The sequence below is a fragment of the Drosophila kikkawai genome, chromosome 3L (assembly GCF_030179895.1).
Source record: "Drosophila kikkawai strain 14028-0561.14 chromosome 3L, DkikHiC1v2, whole genome shotgun sequence".
NCBI classification, from domain to species: domain Eukaryota; kingdom Metazoa; phylum Arthropoda; class Insecta; order Diptera; family Drosophilidae; genus Drosophila; species Drosophila kikkawai.
In genome coordinates this window covers 22,807,358-22,831,206 of record NC_091730.1, presented here as the reverse complement: position 1 = coordinate 22,831,206, position 23,849 = coordinate 22,807,358, and the positions used below count along the sequence as shown (strand labels likewise).

The window sequence follows — 23,849 nt, the reverse complement described above, 5'->3', positions numbered from 1 at the left end:
TATTTTGATTACCATTAATAATTATAATTTTATATTTACTTAATTGCTCAAAGAATAATAATTGTTATTTTGAGCGAAAAAATAACAAAAAAATAATGATTACTTTTTAAGAGATATTATACTCGTATTGCTCAAAGTGCAATATCTTTTTTCTAAGTGGTTTGTTCGAAGAAAAAAATGTACATGAAGTTTGTCTCTTTGTATGAAGCGACTGTCTGTTTCGTCTATTTTCGCTTCATTGGATCATGTAAATATTTTTGTCAAAATAACCTCATTAAAAGAAAATATTGCAGTTTGAGCGAAATTCTCGGCGAAAAATTATCGCTAAAAAATAATTATTTTTTTTAATGTAATTTTTTTGCTCAAAATAATAATTATTCTTTGAGTGATTAAATAAAACTCAAAAATTAATAATTAAAATTGGTTTAATATATAAAAATTTAGATTTAAGCAATCATTGATTATCTTTAAGGAGCGTCCAAATAGCAGCCGATTGGTATAATTGTTTTATTTTGCGGCTTTTTCAAGTGGATGATTTTTTTGTTTAAAGAACATTAATAATCATTATTTACGGTCCTTGAGAAAAACACATTTACCTTTAGTTTATATTTTTTGCTTTATTGAAAATACGCTTCTATATATTTATGTATATATGTTCCCTTTCTGGCTAAGTACTCGCATTTCAAATTATATAACGTTTTCAAATGAATTCAATGAGAAAAGTGTGTGTGTTTGTATATTAATTCCTACGTTTTTGGTCTAAATTAAACAACATTTTCGTTCAACAATTGAATCTCTCGCCGCGCTTAACCGGTAGTAAAAAATGAGCAAACAAAAGAAAGTTTTTATTAGAGTTAGTTGTCCCAGCTCCTCCTTCCCTGGCTGCGCAAACTAAGACGTCTAAGTACATAGGTAATACATGGTCGTTGCTCCTCAGCTCCTTCCTTCTGTCGCTAAGGATCTCATCTCTTCTCGCTGCTAAACAATGTTGAAAAATGTTCCTCTATATTTTTGGTTAGTACAAGTTAGATGTCGGCATGTTTTGTCTGATGATGATGGATCAGTGAACTGGGATTCCGGTTTCGATTATGTTGTGTTGTGTGACTAGTAGCACGGGCGCGGGCTCGCCCCTCCCCACCGCCCACCGCCTCCATCGGCGCACCTCTCCTCCTAAAGTAATTTCTCGTTAGTATCATTAAGGCCTTCAAGTTTCGTGCGGACCACCTGGCCGCGTTAAATTCGTTTCTTCTCCCACCAAGATCCCTGATCTCTTGGCCAGATTCGATGCTCCAAAATGCAAAACCGCCCCAAAAGGATTGTGTAAACCAGCAGCAGGAGGTGACTCCCCACAGCCCCTCACGTCTGCCTGCCCTCGTTCCCGGGCGGATTGAAGTAGTCCCAGTGATGCGTGTGCACCTGTCGCCCGGTCAGCAGGAAGATCAGCACACCGAACGTGATCAGGATGAAGAGCACCATTAGCGCGGACACGTTGCGTGGCGCCTGCTGCGGCTCCACAGCCTCGCCGCGCACATAGTGCGTCAGCTGGTTGATGATGTTGACTAGCTCCAGGCTGCAGGCCGAGATGAATTGCCGGCCCGCCTGTACCACCGTCTTGGGCTGATCCTCGTCGTACTCGTCCTCCGGCGGCTGTGTGGCGCTCCTGGTGCGCGAGCGTCTCGACCGGGAGCGTGGGCGCTCCACTAGCTGCTCCTCCAGCTCCGAACCGGACTCCTCCTCCAGGTGCTCTTGGGCGACGTGGCGTCGTCGGCATTTGTGCGGCGCCTTGCGATCTGCGGCGGACGAGGCTTCTGCCTGCTCCGCCTCGGCGCTGCGCTGCAGATTGTAGAAGGCCAGTGGAGCCAGAGACTGCAGGTACTCCACGGTCGGGTATGCTGTTGGCGGCGGTGGCAGTGGCAGCAGGCCCGTCTCCGTCTGAGTCTGCTCGTCGAGATTGGCGATAGGCGGCGCTTGCTCGGTGAGCTTGCTGTGGCGTGGCGGCTTGATGGGCTGCTCCTTTTCGGAGGTGGCGGGTTCGCTGCTGGGCTGCCGGCTGGTCTGCGTCTCGCTGGTCAGCAGCGAAGTACGCTGCTCCCGCTGCACCCGCTCCACAATGTCGTCAATAAATCCAGGCGGCAGCTCGATGTTCTGGACTACCAACTGCCCGGACTTGCACTGCAGATCGTCGGCCTTGATCTGGGCGCCGTGGAGCTGCGACACTTGGATTTGGCCAGCCTGCAGGGCATGGACTCTCAATCGTTCCACTTCCAAGTCCGCCAGGCGACTCGGCAGTTGCGGCTCTGGCGGGGATTGAACCGATTGAATGGGCGTGAGTTCACGGCTAGAGTGTTCGGCAATCGTTAGACTGACGGCTGTGGTGGGTTCCAGGGCGGTAGTGGACCTGCGCCGCGGTGGTGGCAATGGTACCACACCAGGCTCTTGCTCCTCATCCTCTTCCTCATGACCGTAGGCGGGTTCGGTGGGCAAAGTGGCTACGAATTTGAGCTCTACTTCGGCCTCGGTGGGTTCACTGGCGGTGGACTTCTGAATGGTCTCCTCAACGGCTGGGATTTCGGGTTCGGACAGATGCTGTTCGGTGTCGGATAGGAGTGTGCGCTCCTCTTCGGAAAGGGTGTGTTCTTCCGCTGAGAGCGGATGCTCGTCCTCGGACTGACGATAGTCGAGCTCGGAGGTAGCCTTTTCCTCTTCGGATTGCTGGTAATCGATCTCGGAGGCGGCAGGCTCTTCTTCGGAGAATGCCAGCTCCAGCTCTTGCTCCTTTTCCTTTTGCCGGTAGTCGGATAGCTCCTTCTCCATGGCTTCTTGTAGCTCCTTCTCGAGGGCTTCCTCCAGTTCCTGTTCTGTGAGCTCCTTCTCCAGCTTAGCTATTTCCTCCTCCTCTTCCTGCTCCGAATACTTTTCGTCCTCGTACTCATTGTCTCTCAGCGTGCGCTCCACCTCGTCGTCCTCCAGCCGGCTTTCGTAGTCGCTTTCCAACTGAGCCTGCTGCAGCTGCTCCACCGCCGCATCCAAGTCTGCGGAACTGGCCGCATAGTCGCTCAGGACCACTTCACCGCCATGGTCCTCCTCCTCCACGTCGGACTTGCTCTGCACAGAGCTGTCCGAAAGCAAGCCCTCGCGTCGCAGCTCCTCCTCCTCGCGCCGCAGTTCGTCGTCCTCGAGATCGGCGGCACTGATGGGCCGCACAATCAAAGAGGCCTGCACAGCGGCATCATCCTCGCCAGCCGACAGACTGGGCGTGGGCACACGCCGCTCGATCACCACCGCCGACGAAGGCGTCTGCGGACGACTCAGCGACTTGGAGCGATCCGCTTGGGAAGATGCACGAGATCGCTCCGACATGCTGCGCTGGTTGGCATCCCGGAATCTCTGCAGACCCTTGGCCAGCTGCTCGTCTTCGGTCAGCACTCGGGCGCCATCCACCTCGTCCGGTTCCTGGGCGGCCTCAACGCTGCGCAGCAGATCCTCCAGGGTCTTGTTGCCTGATCCGTTGGAGCGACGCGGCTCGATGATCTTCATGTCCTCGGTGATCTCGAACTCCTCGCAGACAAAGTCATCGGGCAGCGGGTCCGTTTGCGTGGACACCTCTACTTCGAACTCACCCTGGTCGTAGCTATCTGCCTGGCTGGAGCTGGCCACGTGTTCGCTTTCGTCGTAGCTGTCCAGGGTCTGGCTACCACCTCTCGCGGAGCGTTTCTCACGCGGAGGACGCGGTGGCGGCGGCAGTGGGCGGAACTTCATCTTGTTGATGATCTCGCCCGACTGCAGATTGGAGCGCGGCGACTCTGGTCGCCCCAGGGCGCCCGGCTCCTCGTAGTCATCCTCCTCCTCCGGCGGCTGCACCTTCTGGGACTCGTAGCTAGGGAAAAGGGTGTGAGGTGCGTCATTAGATAACATCATGGGCTTGGGGATTAAGGGTTCAAAACTGAGCAAAAGCCAAAGGCAAGAAGATGCTGTGTCTGTGTGGTGGGTTCATGGTCTGCTTTATTGTGTGGAGTGCGTGTCTCGGGTGGATCGGATTAGTAGCCTTAGCCTAGTCTAGGTCACTCGGCTGCTTAGCCTAAAACTTAACGGCAAACGAAATAAAATAAAAACTTAACGAAAATAATGCATTCGCAACAAGTCAACGAAAAGAAAAAATGTTTGTCAAAGCTCCTCTCTCGCTCTTACTTCGACTTGATCATCTGGGGGATCTCGACCAGACTGGCCGCGGATCTGCGACGCGGCACTACCGGCGAGTCCTCCGTGGGCACGTACTGCTGCGGCGGCGGCGGACGAGCTGGCGGCGGGGATCCCCGAGAGCCGCGAATGCTGGGCAGCGTGGCGAAACGCTCGCCCGGCGACCGGGTGAACTTCTTCCGGCGGGCTGGCGGCGTGGGCTTGGGCAACGACTCCTTGCGAACCACCGCATAGCTGAAAGCGGGCAATGAAGCAACTCCTAGCGAACTATGGTTCCAGACGGAGGTGGGTCCTCTTCTACTCACCCATCGCTCTCCAGCATGTCAATGACGAACTTCTCGTCGCTCTTAGTCCTCGGCACCCCCTCCTCGTTGTCCTCCAGCTCGGGCCTCGTCTTCGTGTGCACGTCCAGGATCAGGGAGTCGGCGCCGCGCGATGTGCGGTCGTCCTCGGACCGCTGCGTGCGCGCCGAAGCTCCGTCCGTAAATCTGTCCGGCGTGGCTAGCGGTATGTGACGATATTCGTGTTCAGTGCGATAAACAATTACCTGGAAAGTGGAGGAAGTGATTCATTTATTCTACGTCTAGGTCCTGGAACCCAAGCTCTGTGAATCCTTTCAAGAAGCAGTGCCGTTACTCACATCTTCGTGTGGCTGCAAAAAGGTGTTCGATACTGATCTACCACCAAAGCCGTTGATGAACGAGTCCGCATCCTTTTCCACGGATGCGTCGTCCCTTGTGCGTTTCTTCTGGCGCCTCGGTGCCTGCGGACGGGTCTTCTGTCGCTCCTTCTCTAGCTCCTCCTGAATCATCGCCGCTGCCCTGCCGCCGATATCGAGGTTATTGAGCGCCTGCTCTGAGTCTACAGCGGCCTGCTGATCCCTTATTGGGGGTCGGAGGTACTCCTCGTCATCGTCGAAGTACTGAATGCTGCTGCCGCCATCCGCCATGGGTATGTCCTGGCTGCCCTCGATGGAGTATTTGCTGCGACTGCGGGCCTTCCGAAGCGGTCGCTTCGGCGTGAACTCGCTGCCGTTCTGCGACATGGAGAGATCGTCTCCGTAATCGCTGCGCTGGAACTCCTGCGAGTCGAATTCCGGCTGGTAGTTACGGGGCAGGCGACGTGGCTTGGCCGGAGGCACATCGTAGTCCGCGAACTCCGCCGGGACCTGCTCCGCGGAGTAGCCGACATGCTTCAAGGCATTGGGCATGTCGTAGCCCTCGCGAATGGCCTCGCTGATGTACTGGCGCAGCTGGATGTTGTCCTCAGAGATGCCCCGCTTGCGCAGGAAGAACTCGTCGTCGTCGATGGGCTCCATGACCACCTTCTTGCCGGAGCTGGCCGTGGATTGTGCGTCTTGCAGATCGTGGAACTTGTAGAAGCCAGCCTCCGCCTCCAGTTCGGCTTTGCGGAGCAGCTTGTTCTTCTGTATATCCTTCTCTGTCCAGCCCTCGGCATCTCTGCTGTCTTCGGAGCGGAGATCCGAGTCCTGATGCACCATGGGACGGCGCTTGAACTCTCGGGACCGCTTGCTGGAGATCTCGTGGATGGCACGGTTCTCTTCGTCGAATTCAGCGAACTGCTTACTGTCAGCCACGGCGCCCAGGATGCCCATTTCCGGCTGCGGCTGCGCCTCGCTGGCTGTGTCCTCGGTGCCCTCAAGATCCTCCTTCATGCGGCGCTCCAACGAGGACTCCCGGTCGAAGCTTTCCAACTCACTGCCATAGCGCCGGTAGCGAGATCCCTCGCTGTCGTTGTAGCTCACGTCGGAGAACTTGTCCGCCCAACGGGAGCGCACAGGGCCTGGTCCGCGATCGCCCTGAGGTGAGCTAGTGGACGTCTGCGAAGGCTGCGTCTCCGTGCTAGGAATCACACTCAAACTGAGTCCCTCTGTGCCCAAAGAGGATTCCATGGCCACGGGAGCCGGCTCCTCGGGCTTCTTTTTGCGGAAGGCCCGCGGATAGGTGCCAAAGTTGAACTCAAACTTCTTTTTGGGAGCAGGTTGGGCTTGGGTGGGGGATGCAGTGGTTCCGGTGTTCTCCTGGGTGTCCTCTGAGGGCAGCTCACCCTCGTTCTCCTTGAAGCTCTTGCTACGCCGCAGCTTCAGCGTGGATAACTTCTCCGGGAGCTTGAACTTGGACATGTCTGGCTTGTTGAACTTGGTGAACTCCGGTCGCTTCAGATCCTTCAGTTTTGACATATCCGGTCGCTTGATCTCGGGCATCTTGATCTTGGAGAACTCGGGCGCCTTGAAGCGTCTCCTTTCCTTGGCCTTTGCTTTGGGGCTTCCCGAAACGGGCTTGGGTTTTGGCTTGGTCTGAAGCCTGGTGCGGAGCTTACCCGCCTGCTGGCGGATGCCATCCTGCATTTTCTTAGTTCGGTCCTGGGCCGAGGCCATGAAGCCCTTGCGCCGGTTCTCCGGCTGCAGTGGCAGCTCCTCCAGGGCGCTGGAGTCCACCTGGCTGGTGTGGATTTCATAGTCTGTGCGGGATTCGGTGCGGGGCGTGGTGCCGGCCGAGCTGAGCGCTGCATCGATGTCCATGGGCAGCTGCAGCTCGGCCTGGGTGCTGGGCGCTGGTGAGGATCCGCCCACGGGCTCGTATTCATGATCACTGTGAAAAAAATCAAGAAAATTAGATTAGATATCAGCGGATTCTGGACGGGGATTTGCAACATGGATCGTGTGGTTGTGGTGGTGTAGAAGCGGTAGCTATAAGGAGCCGTCACCCAGCGTGGAGGTCGGCCTGCTGCTTGCGTGTCGAGGTCGGGTTCTCGGGGGGATCGGGGACAGGAGGGTGGCGATGGCTTACCGAGAGAAATAGGTCCGTTCGAGGAAGTCTCTGTGTTCTAATTGCTTGGGGGTCAGGGGGTTCGCGTTGGACTCGAAATCCGCGAGGCGCGATTTGCGTTCGTCAAAATGGAAACTAACCGTCTTTGTCATGCGCTCCGCCCCGAACAGCTGCTCCTGGGATCGGCCCAGCCGGGAGCCCCTGTCATAGGACTGCGTGCGCGGCTCCCTAAACGAGGACTTGCGCTGCACCCCAAAGCCGCGCTGCTCGGAGGGAGCACGCTGGTGGAGGGGTCGGTACACATTACTCCTACTTCCGCTCCCGCTTCCGGATATCTGTATGGGCACGGAAATCAGCGGACGGCTGCCGCCCATGGAGACATCCCTGCTGGCAGAGTCCGTGCGCGAATAGCCCGATTCAGGTCCACCAATCTCGCTGGAGTAGAGGTTTCTGTTGCCGGCCATGAAGCTGCCTCCGCTCCCGGTCATACTTAGGTTCATGCTGGCGCTCTGGCTGAAACTTCCGCCACGGGGCACGGCGGACACCACCACCGGGGCAAAGGCCTCGCTGATATCCACCGAGATCCTGTCTGAGGCTCGCTCTGAGGCGGCAAAGTCCTCTCGACTGCTGTACATAGTCTGGGCGCTTGGAGGTGGAGCCGGTGGCTTTGGTGGCCGCACACAGTACTGATCCATTTCGTCCACCTTGAGCGAGAATGTTTCCGTCACCCGCACGGCCAGGGGCTCCGCTTCCTTGCCCTTGATTGCCGCCGTGGAGGTGGTCACTATGGACATGGCTTTGCCCCGGTTAAACACCGAGAGCATAGGGGACTTCTCCAGTCTGTCCAGCTTCGGACTGGGGGTTCGGGAGCGTTGCAGCGAGGGTGATGGTGACTTGCCGCGCGACTCCTTGCCGCCAAACATCGACTTAAAGCGCGAGGTGTAGGAGCTCTTGACCTCTGGCAAAGCATCCGGCGGGCTGTTGGTCACGAACACATTTTCCTGCTGCGGTGTCCACTTAGAGGCGTGCTCAGGCGACAGCTGTCTTTCGGGGGTGTACTGGCTCCTGAGGATTGGCTGTGCAGCGGGACTGGGAGAGCGGGATCGTTGTATAGCGGGTTCTTTGGCGCCAAACATCGACTTGAAACGCGATGTGTAGGAACCTTTTACCTCTGGTGTGACTTCCTGCAGGTTGGCAGAGGGAGCGTTGGCCACTAAGACATTCGGTTGCTGCGGTGTCCACCTTGAGGGGCGTTCCGGCGATAGCTGTCTTTCGGGAGTGTATTGACTCCTTGGGATTGTCTGTACTGCTGGACTTGGAGAGCGCGATCGTTGGCCTGGATCCTTGGCACCAAACATCGACTTGAATCGCGAGGTATACGTGCTTCTTACTTCTGGAGAGGCATCCTGCAGGTTGATAACAACGGGTTCCTCTTGTGGTGCCCACTTGGAGGCGCGTTCCGGCGATAGTTGCCGTTCTGGCGTATGCTGGCGCTTGAGGAGTTGCTGGCCAGCAGCTGAGGGAAGTACTGTTTCCGCTGGTGAGGGACTGGTCGTTCTACTCGAGGGAAGCTGCAGGGTAGCCATTACGGGCGGGGACTTGGGTCTTCTGGGCGTTGGTCTGGGACTTCGGCTGCGGTGCTCCGCCGCCTTCGCCTCCTCCTCTCGCAACAGTTGGTCTATATCCACCACTGGTATGTCGTGGATGATCTCGATCTTGGTCAGCTCATCCACCTTCAGTGGAGCCGCGCTCAGATCGCCACCAATTGAGGGCGGGCGTCTCGTCTCCGATTGTATGTTGTCCCTGATGCGAACAATGCTATGCTCCTGGGCTATCTGCTCCAACTCGGCCACCGTCTCCGCCAGAGGGTCGATGGGTGTCACCGTGGGCTTGTAGGGGTTCTGGAACTGCTGCAAGTCTGACTCCAGAAGGAAAGAGGGCCGCACCGCATCGCCGCCAAAGCGGGACACGTCAATGGGTCGATTCTGGGGCAACGTATCGCCGGGGAACTGGTTCTCCTTGTTGGCTTCGCTCGGACGCATGTAGTCCGTCGAGAGCGGAGGCTTAGCGATCCGGAAGTCCTGCTGCTGCGACGGAGCCGGCGAGGGCTGGTGGGATGGGAACTGCGGTGGCTGCTCCATCATTCCCGGCAAGGCCGTGGCTGGAATCAAGTTCAACTGCGGCGGCTGCTGGGATCCCGGCACAATGCTGGCTTGGAACAGATCCGCATTGGACGCGCGACGACTGGTACTGGCCGACCGACGTCCTCCCGCCGCCCCTGACGCAGCATTCGGTATATTGATGTCGGCACAGTATAGGTCAGCCCGGGAGTTACCGGCCGAGATGCGACGCAGCGAGGTGCCACTGCGCATGGACAGGGTGTCGGGAAAGCGACCCATGCTGCCCGAGGACAGTCCCCCCATGGACAGCTGCCGCCTGCGCCCGGCCACAAAGCCTCCACCAACACCACCTAGCTGCTGCTGTTGGTGATGCTGGCCAGGAAAGTCCGGCTCTGTGGCGTCCGAGATGCTGCGCACCACCAATCCCCGCGACCGCGCTGTCTGCTCCAGCTCCGGGTAGCGCTCCATGAAGCTCAGATCCACCGAGGGAGCCACATCGGCGTGACTCACCACCTCGAAGCTGTGCGCGGACAGGTCGTCGGACAGGAGATTGAGATGCGCGCCAGGGAACTGCTCCTCGGCGTGCTGACTCAGCCGCGAGCCAGGGCGCGAGTCCACGGGATTTATACGCTCCGGCAGCAGGGACTCGGACTCAAAGAACTGGCAGGCGCAGCGCACCTCCATGGAGGCACCGCTGGCACTCTCTGCCCGTGACACGAAGTGACGCTTCTCGGCGGGCAAAGCACCCACCGAGGCCGATCGTCGGGAGTTCAACATGGTCGCCAGCAACTATTACTTGCTCACTTGGCCCCGGCCGTAATCCCCCTGCTCCGCCTGCGGATCTCCTCCTCTGTGCTTTTGTTCGCCTTCGCTGTGTGGTCGTCGTCGGTGGCTATTTTTAAAGCACCACCAGAGCAGACATTGAATTTATTTTCTGTCCCGTTCGAAATTTTTACGGGGCCAAGAATTTCGCTCTTGGTTTTGCAACGGTTCGAAAAACCGTTATTTCGTTGGTTTTTTCTCAGTGGTTAATAATCGATTATCGATACCGCGCTTTGGAAACACTGTATCGTCGTCCCTGTCGCTCGTGGCTATGGCGGAGAGGTCCGGTGTCCCGTTATGTGTACTTGTGAGTGTAACCGCGAGCGCGTCTACATCGTTGCGATTTTCGGCCAGGACTGAGGACAGAGAGCTTTTCGCCATTTGCGCGACACAAATTTTCAACCGAATTTTCTTGTTCGAAAGATGAAAATGTTTTCTTTAAAATTAGCCAAAAACACAAACACACAAATCGCCCGCGACACGGATTAGGGACGTTTGCCAGTGTTTGTGTATATCTGTGTGTGGGGATGTGACTGTGCGGCGACAAAGCTGCCAGCCTTCTCATAATTGCGATCGGTGAGTTGGCTGTGGTGGGCGGGGGTGGGCAAGGAGGAGGATGAAAGAAGAAGAACTGGGAGGAGTAACAATTAGTTTCTCGGCCTGCACTTTATCGTGCTATTTTTGGGGTCTTCCGAGGCGGGCCCTGCCGGAAATCTTGTTGTCATTCGTCGACCTTTACGGCGCTAAATATACTCTACACTCTGCCGTTTGATGTTCGCCTGGCACGCGTCGTTTGTCGCTGCTTTATCCATGTAATTACTGGTCGTCAGAACTCGTCCTGGGCCTTCGGATGTGGCGTGACCTTTGAAAGTAGTGTTCAGATGATCATGGCGTCACAACGAGTCCCGCTCATGCAACCCCGTTTTCCCCACCCACCACAAATCCACCGAAATCCGCGCATATTTGTGTACATATGAATTTACATATTTATTGAACCAACACCAACATTCAATGGAGGAGTGAGAAGGACACGTACATGTCGGCGACAGGAGTACAGTATTGTGAGTAAAGAGCTTATCGGTTATCGGAAAAGTCTTCAAAAATGTAACAGTTATTCTAGAACTTGGCGAGTTTTTATAGATAATATCTAGGAAGCTAACAATTTCATTATTATCATATAAGGGACTTTTAACTTTGTTAACATTATTTTTAAATTTTATATAAGAAATGTAAAAAGATACTTTTATCCGTTTTAAATCCTTTTTCTCCTATTAAGAAGAAGGCAAACGCTACTTATTCGACATCCTACATTTTCTGTATTTAACATTTAATGACGTCCAAATATATATAAGACATTATTCTCTCTTTTAAAATTAATTTAGTATTATACGTAACTCAAGCTCGCTTAAGAGAATTGAACCGAAAATTTTAACTATAGAAAATTTTAAAACTGTTTTCATTTTATGAAGACAATAACACTTTACATGAAACATTTTTGGGATTGAAAAAATGCCACGAAAGAGTCGTTTCACAAACCGACGCGCCTGTCACTCCTGAATTCACTGTACCCCCGGTAAGGTCTTACCTTAGGTCTAAATCATGTCAGGCCACCTGCGCCTTGAGCCCGCTACCAATACTTGTTAGTGGAGCTCGAGCTGCAGCAGCAGCAAAGCGTCCAGGAAGAGGATCGCTTAACCCAGATGCGCCAGGTGTGGGTGCGGGTGTCGGTGTTGGAGTTTGAGGAGGTGTCTGTGTCGGTGTAGTGATAGTCTCGGTACTGTGGTGCACGGTGGTGCTTGGTGAGCCGGCGGCGGCGGTGTTTCCTGCCCCTGCCTCCACCGGCAGCTCCACCTCCAGCTCCCGGCAAGAAGGTTAGTAACAATTTCATGAGCAAGTCAAGTGGGTTAGAGCCTCTGCAAGATGGTTAGAGCAACAGCAGCCGAATTGGGTTGTGCTGAGTGTTAGTGTCAAGCCGGGAGAAGTGTGTTGTTCTTGGGTTCAGGCGGCAGGAGGTGTACTCCTTCACTTACCTCTCGTTCTTCCACTTTGCCGCGTTTGTGGCCGCCTCCAGGACATCTTCGGGCAGGTCGACGTCCTCGCGATGCGGCTCTGCCTCGTCCTCGACGTGGGAAAAGGTGACCTTCTTGTCCGAGGGCGCTGGTGAGGGTTCTTTCTTGAGCGTTGGACGCAAATCGCTACTGATCTCCATAGGTTCGTCGCTATCCTCGGCTACCGGCGAAAGTTGCGCCTTGCGGGCACGGTCCTCGTCGGACGATGTGGAGTCGATGGAGGAAAGCGGGGCCAACAAGGCGCCTGGCTTACCGGCGGTCACCTGCTCTTCCTCGCTGCTGCCCATGCGGTCCAGAGGTACGGGCTTGGCCGCCTCGATTTCATCGAGAGCTAGATTGTCCTGTCGTGTCAGGGACTTTTTAAGGGCTTCCAGTTCAACAATGGGCTGCTCTACTGGCTCTTGAGTTTCGGCCCGGCCAATCTCCTCGTAGACATGCTCTCGACGCAGTCGAGGTGTCTTCTTAGGAGGAGATTCAGCATCAGCTTCTTCCTCGACTTCTTGTTCTGATTTTAGTTCTTCGGCTTGTTCCGACTTTTCCTCCGCGGGTTCGGTTATTTTCACAGCAGGCGCCTCCGTCTCAGTCTTGGCCACCGGTAGCTCTATGATCTCCTCTGGCTCAGGCACTCTGTTGCTGCCACTGCCACTAGGCTGATCCTCCTGGAGCTCCTCCTTGGTGCGCTTGCGGCAGGGAGACTCGTCGTACTCCACCAGTTCTAGGACATCGTCGGAGTCTTGCTTCTCGATGAAGTGTGGGATTTCACCGCGATCGGATTTGGGCGAAGCCTTCAGCTTCATGATCTTCTGCTGCTCACCCAGCACGATCTTATCCTCCTTCTTCAGCGTGATCCGCTTGATGTTTAGTCGCTTTTTCTGGCGTTCAGCCAGACTCTTCAGCTTCTTCATGATTTCGAATCCCTGCTTGGGCTTGCTGGTGTTCAAAGGCTTTTCGGTGTTGGGGATAAGAGATCCCGGCGGCGGGGCTAGCTCGTGCACGCTGCTCTGGCGACTAGGATTGGCCGAGTTGCCCGGCAACGATTGGGCGTCCTCGTGGGTGCGACCACTGCGTCTGCGCCGGATCAGGTCACGTATATGGGCCAGGCGATTTGTCTTGCGGGGACGGGCGTGTCCTCCAACCGCTAGCACGGAATCGGACACGCAGGAGATGCACTCGCTAAGCGCGTCCTCGTTGTGCTGGTCGCGTTCAGATTCGGTCTCCGAGTCGGACGATGATTCGCTGCTGTCGTCTGTGGTGGTGGCGACCGCCTCGTCCTCGGACAAGTCCTGGATGTATCTCTCGGTCTCCTTGACCAGTACTTGCTCGTCGTAGCGCACCTTCTTCAGGGACTTGGGCGATTCGGACTTGAAGCGCAGCTCCTGAGACTTGCGCAGCAGCAGCACAATCTCTGGCTGCTCGTCGGGTCCCAAAGGTCGCTTGTATAAATGAGTCCAAGGGTAGCCGCCCTGCGATCACATAGAAATGGGGACATGGTTAAGCAGGCAAGAACAATTTTAGAGGAAGGAAGGTTCACAGAAATCGCTGTTATTAAATTTTTAATTGCTGTCTAAACGTATAATACATCATTTTAAGTTATTGATTCCAAATCTAAGAATTTTTTCTTATTTATTTAAATTAATGTCGAAGTTATTTCTATATTTATTTAATTTTTAAGTGCAAAAGGTGACGTATGTATATATTTTTGCAATATCTATTTCATATATAACTATGCATTACTTATAAATTTTGGCACTGAACCATTAAAATGGCAATTAATTGTTCCTCTCTTATTATGTTTTGAGTTCGATTTGTTTGCTTGTAGAACTTTAGGCTATGGCGAAACTATAAATTTATAATTTGCCTACTTGAAATGTTTTTCAAAATTAATAAGCATAGTTCTTTCGTCATGTGATGATTTGTAGAAAGAAACACAGAGTTTTCTTAAAAGGAAATCATAATTTCTACAATAATTTTACGAGTGGTTCAAATGGTTCTCTTTCGTTCTTGGCTAACACAATAAACTGTATTATTGTTGCTAAAAACAATTTTTATATATTTACGTAAGGGCCAGATTTTAAATATTTATTACTTATTAATGCACTAATTTAAAAATAGAAACCAAAAGTAACTTACCCGTTCTTTGGCTCGCTTTAGATCCTCCCAACGGTAAGTTTGGAGTGGCACTGGTGGCTTGTCCTGGCTGCTGTGCAACAGGTACTTCTTCAGCGACTGGTAGTACTCCCGCTTGCAGTCCGCCGAGAGTCGCTGGGCATCTGTATCGTCCGATCCGCTTCCCTGCAGGCGATTCTGCTCGATCTGGGGAAGGGAGTCGATAAACTCCTGACGCTCCTGCTCCTCGGCCTCGGTCTTTGGCGTGGGGACCTCTACGAGCTTCAGCTCGTTGGGAGCGGCTACAATTGGCTTTGGCTTCTGCTCCTCTTCCGTTGGCAGCTCCAAGACAATCTCCGCCTGGGGCTTGTTCTTGAGGATGCCGGTCAGTTCGTTTAACTGCACCTCCACCTGCTTGGAGAGTGAGTTGAGCTCCTCCTTCTCGCGTTGGATCTGGTCCTTGTGCAGCTGCTGTGCCTCGTCTACATCCCTGCTGAGTGCCTGGATCAGCTCCTGTTCGATCTCATCCACCAGCTGCTCGGCGGTGCGACGCACTTCCTCCGACGGAGTGGCCGTCTCGTCGACCTCGGCGATTTGGTGAGCAGGTGCTGAAGTCTCGACGAGTTGCTTGGTCTTGGCGCCAGCCGGTTCGACCTCGATCACTGGCTCTGCGTCATCGGTGCCTACCTTGGATGTGCCCTGCTGCAGTTCCTGTTCGATGGGCGGCAGCTCCTTGATGCCAACGCCGCTGCCTTCGCCAGAGACGCTCTCGATGAGATGGGACTCGAAGTCGAGGAGGTGCGAGCCACCGGGAGTAGTGGGCACTGCTGCGGGATGCTGAGGTGCCTCGATGTAGTTGCTATCGAGGGCTAGCTTCAAGGCGGCCGCTCGGATCTGTTTCTCCTCCAATTGGGCGTCGCTGGCGAGGCCGTTGATCAGAAGGATGGTCGGCTGCTCACTCGCGGTGGTTCCAGCGCCGGGTAGCGACACTGCAGATGGGGGAGGGAGATGAAAAAGAGAACCCGTGAGTGAGGAGGGGTCGACTCAGGTGTTTACACGGTGCCAGCAACAGGTGCTAAAAATAAGCGCAAACATCGGACACTAGACGAGACACAATTACATAAGTCGCAGCCCGACTTCGAGACGTCAAGAGATGAGAGAAAGACAACACACACACACAGAGGACAGCATAAACATTCTCGCGAAGAATTCTCGCTACTCAATTCTTTCGATTTCGAAAGCTGCAATTACGAAATACTCGTACAAAGTATGTGTAATGTAAGGAGGCATTCCTTTACCACAAATTGCCAATTCTAGAACTCGATTCCTTCCCGAATCCGATTCCTGCCTTTCGTTTTTTCGTTGAATTCGGTTCGTTTTCGGTTTCCCTTTTTATTTTCAAAATAAAAATCAATCGAATTCGAATGGTTCTCGGTGCGCAAATATCTTGGATATCAGCGCAATTCGCGGCGGGTACACGAGCCGTGCACTGAAATTGTCCGGGGCCAACTGGTCCGTCCAAACGGATTTTCGCAAAGGCAGCCCCCCGAAAGCTAAATACCCGAATGCTACTACTGGTAGTGAGAGGAGACCAATTTTCCTTTGCTTTTTGCGCTCAACTGTTTTGGTTTTCAAATACTTATGCTTAGCAAATTTTACAATTGCTCGTTGTCTCTCTTGCCTTTCCTGCTATTTATCTGCCTTTTTGTTTAAGTTTTTCTGGCTAACCGTTGTACATAATGGGTATATTTAATTTGACAAAATATTTGTACAAAATATCAAAGTTGGCAACCCTCTTGACTATTTTTTATAACATATTTGAAGCCTTTTATGTTTTAATGAATATGAAAAGCATAATTTAACCGTATGCTGGGTATCTCATAGTCGAGGCTATATATTTTGGCGTTTCTTTTTGTTTTTGTTTGAGAAATAGTGGCGCACACAACCAGTCGTAAACAATTTGCAGTTTTTACACACATATTACCGTTAATTTAGCACACCTCGCATAAACAAGAGCACCAAAGCAACAAAAACCTACCCAACCAAGCAACCAAAAACTACAAAAAGAACTACGAAAAAATCAACAAAAACTAAAAGTAAATTTCGTTTTGCATTCATGTGCCCAATTCTCAGTGGGTCTCTCTGGGTGTACATATATGACTGTGTGTTTATGTGCATTTTACATTCAACAATTATTGTTTGCTTATCGCTGCTATATAGACACACATGTCTACTTATTCCATATCTGTATGTTTTCGGGGTCCAACGTAATCACATCGAAGAATTACATGCCCACGAAACTTAATTGTTTGTACAAAACAAAAATTTGCTTTTCGTTACGCCTTTCTGATTATTTTAGCGGGTGAATGAGTTCCTATATTGGCACAGAGTTGCAGGGAGGAAATTAGTACTAAATAATTCAGATTTTACTCATTAATATATATCATGACACATCGATTTAATCATTTGTCTTACGGGTTAAATGAGCTCAGATTCTTGGCTCACCTAGGGTGTGTTTTCTTTTCGTGCACGATGATGTCAAGAATAATGAAAAGCTGACAGCGGTTTAAATGGGTAATTATAGAAAAATGATGCAAAATATACTAATATATTATGTTATAGTGAGGAGGCATGTTTTTGATCAAAGTTCAAGTTGTTTACTTTCAAGCTTATTGAAAAACGAATCAGAAAATGGTTAACCCCGTTGGGAATTTTAGTGGAAAGTAAGCATTAAGTTCTATATATGTAGGTCCCTTGTATGATTGGAATTTTCTTCCATTCCTAAGTTCAAATAATTATTGTCTTGACGAAATCAACACTATGTATAATATAATTATAAATTACTTCCAAATATTTCAATGATTTAAACATTAGTTCTTGTTAAGGTTTTCCTAATCAAAAATTCATTTGTTAACAATTTACTGATGTCAACTTCTTTACTCTTAAGCTTTTCTTTGCCCTTTTAGCTTGTAGATGAACTCAACACATTATTTTATGAACCCATATTTACCCCTTTGGTATCCAATTATCTAGAGTGATTTCCCCTGTACCTTTTGATTTTTAAAATTCTCAATAGTGTAATATCTAAAGATGCCCTTTGATCTTTCACTATTCAATCATCTGGGCTGACTTCCTCACCGTAGTATAGAGCACCTTTCATATTTACATTTTCCTCCATTTGGGCTCACATGTGTGTTGATGGATTTACCATAACAATTCGAGCGTAACTGCCTTGGCTTGACTGGCTTTACATGGAGAGCGCCTTGTTCGCAGTTGAATGAGTTTCGTGCGCAAGGCATTTCCTCAAAATCAACTTTTCACACATAAATGAGCATGGACAACTGCCTGCGGGAGATGACTGCTCCCCCGCCTCCTCCACTGCGAGATGGAAATCAATCCGAATCACGGACAAGTTCATGAACACTGTCGCCGTTGAACTTTGCACAAATTTGTGAACAGACTGATAGAAGAGCGCGGGAATTTCGTTGGGAGTGCGGGGAGGGAGAGTCGGTGTGGCCCAACGCGGCGTATACGTAACGCGCGTGCGGATACATGGGCTCTATTAATAGTGGCAATGTAATAGCCCTAGGAATCATTACGTTGGCCATTACACTTTTTTGTTTTTGTCAATTTATTGCCGAACTCCGAACCCTTCGAACTTGACGAATTGCGTAACATGCAAATCCATTAGATCACTCACCATAATTGCCAGCGACACTGAGGAAAACATAAACCATGACTCGATATCATTGGCAGTTAAGGTATTATTGGGGAAATAATGGAAAACAAAAAAAGATAATAATTTGGAAAATAAGCAAAAACAAAAAGAGTAATAAGTTGCTGCGAGGCGAGGCGAGGCGTCTCCTGAGCCTCACATGTTCGACGTCTAATCGCGTTTTGAATACTACTCGCAGCCGCTAAAAAACCAACGCTGAAAACAAAACTAGCAAAAAGTTGGGGCAGCGCCGCCGCCGACAGCAGCGAACTTGTCGTCGAACGTCGAGCGCTGACGTTGAAGCTCTGACGCTGCTCTCGAATCGCTAAATGCGACATGCCGATTGAAAGGCGAGAGAAGAGACTCGGAACGGGAGACAAGGCACCGGCTCCTCCTCCGCTTCTGCCGCCTCCATTCCATGCTGCACTTTCGCCACTGGTTGCATGCGACGCTGGCTACGTCAACCTTCAAGGTCGTTGTCATCTGCCGCCGCCGCCGCCAGCCAGGCGCTCTCCACTATATTTAGAATCATTTAAGCGTAACGCACTCGAGGGCCGCCAGGGCAAGCCAACTTATTAATGAGAGCTTTACCTCTTGCTTCTCCTGCTCTTGGTCTGCATGGCTAGCTAGCTATAGCCACTTGGGAAATCAATTCATTATCCCTGTTCTCTACTCCTTCATCGATTTATTGTCTTTCTAACTAAGGGATTGCTTAAGGGTCTAGCCTTTAGAGGTTTAAGCTCAAGTAGGGTTTTTACTTAGTATTAAACATTATCTTGTATAAGATTTCGACCTAAAAAGATATTACTTCTGGTTCCTGAATAGCTTTAAGTTTTGCATTTTTAGTTATGATTGTATACAAAACAAATTAGTTGCTGCAGTAATTTATTTGGTTTTATATTAAAAGGGATAAAACAGACAAATAACAAAGTACCCAATTTCTAAAGAAAATAACATTTAATAAGATTTATATTTCAAAAATATATAGGTAAAATGATCCAAAGAACTTGGTAAGAATTTACTATTTAAAGCCATCGCAGTTTTTTATAGATTTCTAATATAAATGTTTAATACCAAAAGACTTCTTGCATTCGATTGCTAAAATTTGGATGGCACAGCTGAGAATATTCTGATGAATGAGCAAAGAAAAATTTGAGCAACTGGCACACATTGCGTATGCGTGATGTGGAATCAGGCCGCCGTCCCGGCTAAATTTTTTTGCGTTTTGTTTGCTCGGCAAATTTGTGCTTGTTGTGAAAATAAATTCTGTGTTCTTGTGACACAATTGCAAAAGCAGAAGCGCCGTGTTTCTCAACCGCAGCGACGAGTTCATTGTACGGTTTAATTATTCAAATGCAAACGGAAATTGCCGATTGTAATTGATTTGCCCCCTAAGTATGTTAGTTTTCCATATTTTCCAAATCGTTTTTTTTTTTATTGCATTTTAATGTGCCCTGTCCGCTGGCGGAGGACCGCACAGCAGAAGCTTTCGGTTTCTGACCTTGACTGGCCAGATATTAAATTATTTATGTGGCTACCTATAAATATAGTTCAGGGAGAACGCGGCGGTATATACACATTTTTATACACATTTCGGCTTTCCTTCATATTGACGATTAGTTCCAAACCGAAATAAAAATAAACCGTCAGGAACAACAACAACCACACGCGACGACGAATGACAAACAAAACGAAGACGACGTCGACGTCGACGTCCGACGAAAGGAAGCAAAACGGAACGAAATGAGACGAAACGGGGTACAAGAAATGAGAAATGGGAAATGCGAAGGAAAAGCGACAGAGCGGAAACCCAATCAAACCAAACAAGCGCAGAATATAACGTATACGTATCGTGGGTATCCCACATGCAGTTGGACTGACAGAAATCACGGCACAAGCTACGCCACTCGGCCACTCAAGTTGGGCCAAAAACTAAGGGAACTTTTCCACTTGTAAATAATGAAGGTACACACAGAAAACTAAATGTAAGGATTGACCCCTTTGATCTAATTTCATACCCAAAACATATAATTTTATCACTCCTTGGAGATCACTATTATTAACATTTATTTGTCATTATAAAGTTGATATTAACCAGCTTATTTCGGGTTAATTTTTATTCAATTTATGTTGTGCGTACGGACATTTAGATGGTATGAACACGGAAAGATACTTGTACTACTCTCGGAACCACACATAGAACTGATGACGAAGACAAGATGCAGACCAAATAATGTAAACAATGATCTTGGGGCAACATGTTGCCAATGAGAATGGGAACAGGAATCTGTGATCTCTCTTTATGAATGAACTGAACATGGTGGAACAGCACAAGACCACGGGGAAGAGTCATATGTGGGGATAGAATCGTTTACCAATCACTGGTGCCATGCAGGTCAGGAAGCGGGTCAGTGCTGTGCCCGTGCTGGGAATGGCTCTATTCGCCTGGGGACTCTTCGCTGAAAGGCCTGCAATTAGGTCAAAGTTTGTTTAGAATCATGTGATGTGGGATGCGACTCGCGGCCGCTAATTGGAAATCAATCAGGCCGCCATTAGTTGGGCCAACTCCTACAATAGACCGACCGATCGATGGCGGGAGCAGTTAGTCCGTTCCCCTGCCAATTACCAGCAATTTTCACCTGGTCTGAATCATCCGGTTTCTTCGCCATGCTAATCAACGAGCGAAATGTTCCGTGGAATATGCTTACCGGCATTTTAGGTTGAAACTTTTAGCACATTCGACTTGCCAGGAAATTGCTTGTGAGTTTGCCATAAGATGATTTACCAATAAATTATACAAAAGAGGGGCTGGAGAGTATCAAGGGGGCAAATGCTTATTGATTTATGAATCTAATATAATAATCATAAACACTGCGCCTGCCAAGAATAGCAGCTGACTTCACCATTGAGTGATGGCAAGAGCCGCTATGAAATATAAATGCAAGGAACCCATGACCAAGATAACCTTCATCACCCCCATCGTAATTATTGTGATACCCACTTTGTACTTAACCTGTAACCAATTATAGTAGCAAACTTGCTTTGTTATTTACTTATTATTTATTTAAATATGTTGTTGGATGAGCAAAGGTCATATGTAAGCAGTGTTCATGCTGATCAATTAATTACATTTGTCTTTTTTGACTAGTAAAAAAAGTAAAAATAAGTGAAAGGCAGTATTCACTATAAGACTACTTTAAAATTTAAAGATAGTATTTTATTTTTTCGGCATAAGTTCCTATGCTTCAAATTTTCAAAAATGTCAGCATTATAAATACCTGAGCAGAATTATGCAACAAACCCCAAACTTATCGGTTGGTCTGGCAAGTAAAATAGATAAAGTCGGCCGCCAATTGTTTCCAAACGATAAGATAATGAAGGCGTATGTTTACTGCCCCATCATATGACCCAAGAGTGACGTTTGAGCGTCGGTCTACGTGCTCTGATCCCAGTGTGCAGTGTCCACTGCAGGGAATTTTGAACTTGGCCTCTTTGTTTAGACGTATATACTCTACTCTCTACTGTTTTAATAGCCCCAAATAATTACTTTCAAGTGGCAATCAGAGCACTGCAATCTGCCAAGTGATAAGAACTGCCAACGGGAATTTCAACGGGCTTTGGCTTAGGGCTTATTGTTTGTTTTTCACTTTCATCAGCCTTAAATAAAACTGTCCAGAATAGCGGCAAACCGTTCACAGATCACGCTCATTCTCCGGCTAATTTAAATGATGATCGATGCAACGGCAAACGGTACTCCACCAAGTCGGTGGGTTGGGGTGGTAGAGTCTGTATACGAATAGCTAGTTACTAGCGCATCCATAACCGGTTTGTCAATTCACACAGAAATCTACGCCCATTGTGCTGCTGCTTAGGAAACCGAAGATGCCGCTAGCACGGAGCCAGTCTGTTTGTCCGAATGCCAAGCAATTCATAAGATTCCGAAATCTGTGAGTAAAAACTTGTGGGGAAATTCGGTTTTCCAAATGTAGAAGTTCATATGCTCTTGCGAAGGTCAAGATTTCTGGCCAAGAATTTGGGGTGATGAAATATTGGAATATCTGAGCCATTATAATGTCTTAAAGCATTTCGGTTATGCTTGTGTTTTTTGTATTTAATGTTAATAAATTGTGTTTCTTGAAATGTTTCTTTAGAACAAGGGCGAAAAATATTTACAAATTTTGTCTTTCCATATAGTTTAAAGGGAATATTAACGAAATCAATAGTGGATTTTTCATTAATAGAAAATGGGTTCTAGAAGTTTTGTTAATTTAGAAAACGATTGTTTTTTAAGAAAAAATATTAAGCTAACGAAAATAATTACAGTTTTATTTATATGCTGAACTTTTAATATACAAAATCTTAAACTTTAGAAATGAAAAAGGCCTAAGAAATACTATTTTAGTTGCCAAATAGTTATTTATTACCATTCTATGCCTAGAATAAAGAAAGCTGTGTTAGAAAAGGAAATGGTATATACTTTTCTTATATTTTAAAGTAGTCTTATAAATTCCCTTTCAGTGTATATAAATAAATTTCGCATCAAGCACTTGCAAATTATTTAAATTCTGACCCCAAGTTCATGGATTTTCTCCTCGCATTTTGCATGTCAAAGCGCTTAAGTAGCACTACCCCAATCACCAGACAATTGTGTGGTATTAGCGGGGCCATTGCAATGTGATTGCCGATTTCCGCTTGGCTGCGTTGCGTCTCTTGGAGCTCTGAATTCGCGACTTGGGCAAAAATATGCATACGGGTTTATAATTGGGCGACCGACCGACTGCGGCGCCAAAACAGAGAGCTTGTCATAGTTTTTGGCTGCCGTTCAACTTGGCAGGCAATCATAAGTAATGTGCTATATACCAGGGCATGTGTCTTGTCCGAGCGAACGAACGAACAACTTGTTCTATATTCGTTACAGGCGATGTGCGATGCGACACACCGCCCACGCGGCGTATGCGTAATGCGCGGCTAATTTGTGGGGCACCGCGGATGCAGTGACCACAGCTGGACTTGATGGGCCTACCTTCGTCCCAGGGGTGATGAGGCTGCTGCTGCTGCTGCTGCTGAGGATTGGCGGCGGCTGGGGCGACCTGTCCCGGTCGAGTTTTACGTCCTTTTTTCGAGCGCTTGGACTCCATTTTGTGGTGGCGGCGACTGCTCGCTGAGATTTACTTTTTGTTGGCTACAAGACACGCGCGTAAATAGAATAATATGTATTTGTATATACTATATGCTGCGATTTTATGTGTGCTCGTGGTTTATCTTCAGTGACGCACAGCACACACCAGTGACATTTGCCAAACACACACTCTGCCACACTCGCACACTCGCGCTTTTTTCGAACTTTGCGTATTTTTTGTCGCTTCGATTACTTGGCGGGCGGTCGGGCGCGCTCGGAGATATGTATCTAGCTGGCCGCCAATGAGAATATATTTTAGATTTGAAATTTTCCCAAGTTATTTATAATGCGGTGATTTAATTTAACACACACTCGGTCACTTTTCATATTCCTTACTGGCCGTCCGCCCGAAAGAGCCCCAAGTCGCACACACGAAGGATAGGGTATTTTCCAAAAAAATTAATAATGAAATTAAATCGAATGGGCATTACGTGACAACGCGACGTTTCGGTTTCGGGGGGTAACTAACCCTAACGATTATGGCGGGTAATGATGAGTTCTCCTTCTAACTGCCGCCGCTGGACTGCGGAGCTGGGTCAGTTGTGCTGGCTCTCGTTTATAATTGACCGGGCTTTCGGCCGGCTCCGGTTTGGGTACAGATGTGAATGTGGCGAGAACTGAGCGAGAAGTTGACTGAAAACTGAATGAAAATCGCGCACGGAGTCCATGCGTCGTCGTTTTTTTGTATTGTCGTCGATGTCGATGTCGTCGATCGTGGATCGTGGATCGTTTGCCGTGCCGTTGCGAGCGCGACTAATGCCGACTAAACCTGCGCCCACTTCGCTGACGAATGCCGTGGCCGCGGTGTGGACCTGTGGACGTCCGAAAGCTTTTCAGTTGGTCTCACTTTTG

At 49.4% G+C, this 23,849-nt stretch overlaps 1 protein-coding gene across 9 annotated transcripts; it reads right to left on the bottom strand.

The window, feature by feature from the left end:
• Positions 1 to 597: 597 nt before the first annotated feature.
• LOC108077509 (uncharacterized) lies at positions 598 to 23,788 on the bottom strand. Of its 9 annotated transcripts, XM_017170862.3 has the most exons (9): positions 23,467 to 23,782; positions 22,842 to 23,000; positions 20,194 to 20,286; positions 14,128 to 15,092; positions 11,959 to 13,460; positions 4,838 to 6,809; positions 4,503 to 4,744; positions 4,189 to 4,431; positions 598 to 3,877 (listed from the first exon to the last, which is right to left on the bottom strand). In XM_017170862.3, exons 2-9 carry the CDS (start codon positions 22,954 to 22,956, stop codon positions 1,357 to 1,359), a joined length of 7,653 nt encoding a protein of 2,550 aa, XP_017026351.1. In that variant the 5' UTR covers positions 22,957 to 23,000; positions 23,467 to 23,782; the 3' UTR covers positions 598 to 1,356. The 9 variants fall into 9 exon arrangements, with proteins under 9 accessions (XP_017026351.1, XP_070141313.1, XP_017026352.1 ...); XM_070285212.1 differs by lacking the exon at positions 4,189 to 4,431 and having other exon boundaries at positions 22,842 to 23,783; XM_017170863.3 differs by lacking the exon at positions 20,194 to 20,286 and having other exon boundaries at positions 22,842 to 23,782.
• Positions 23,789 to 23,849: the final 61 nt, after the last annotated feature.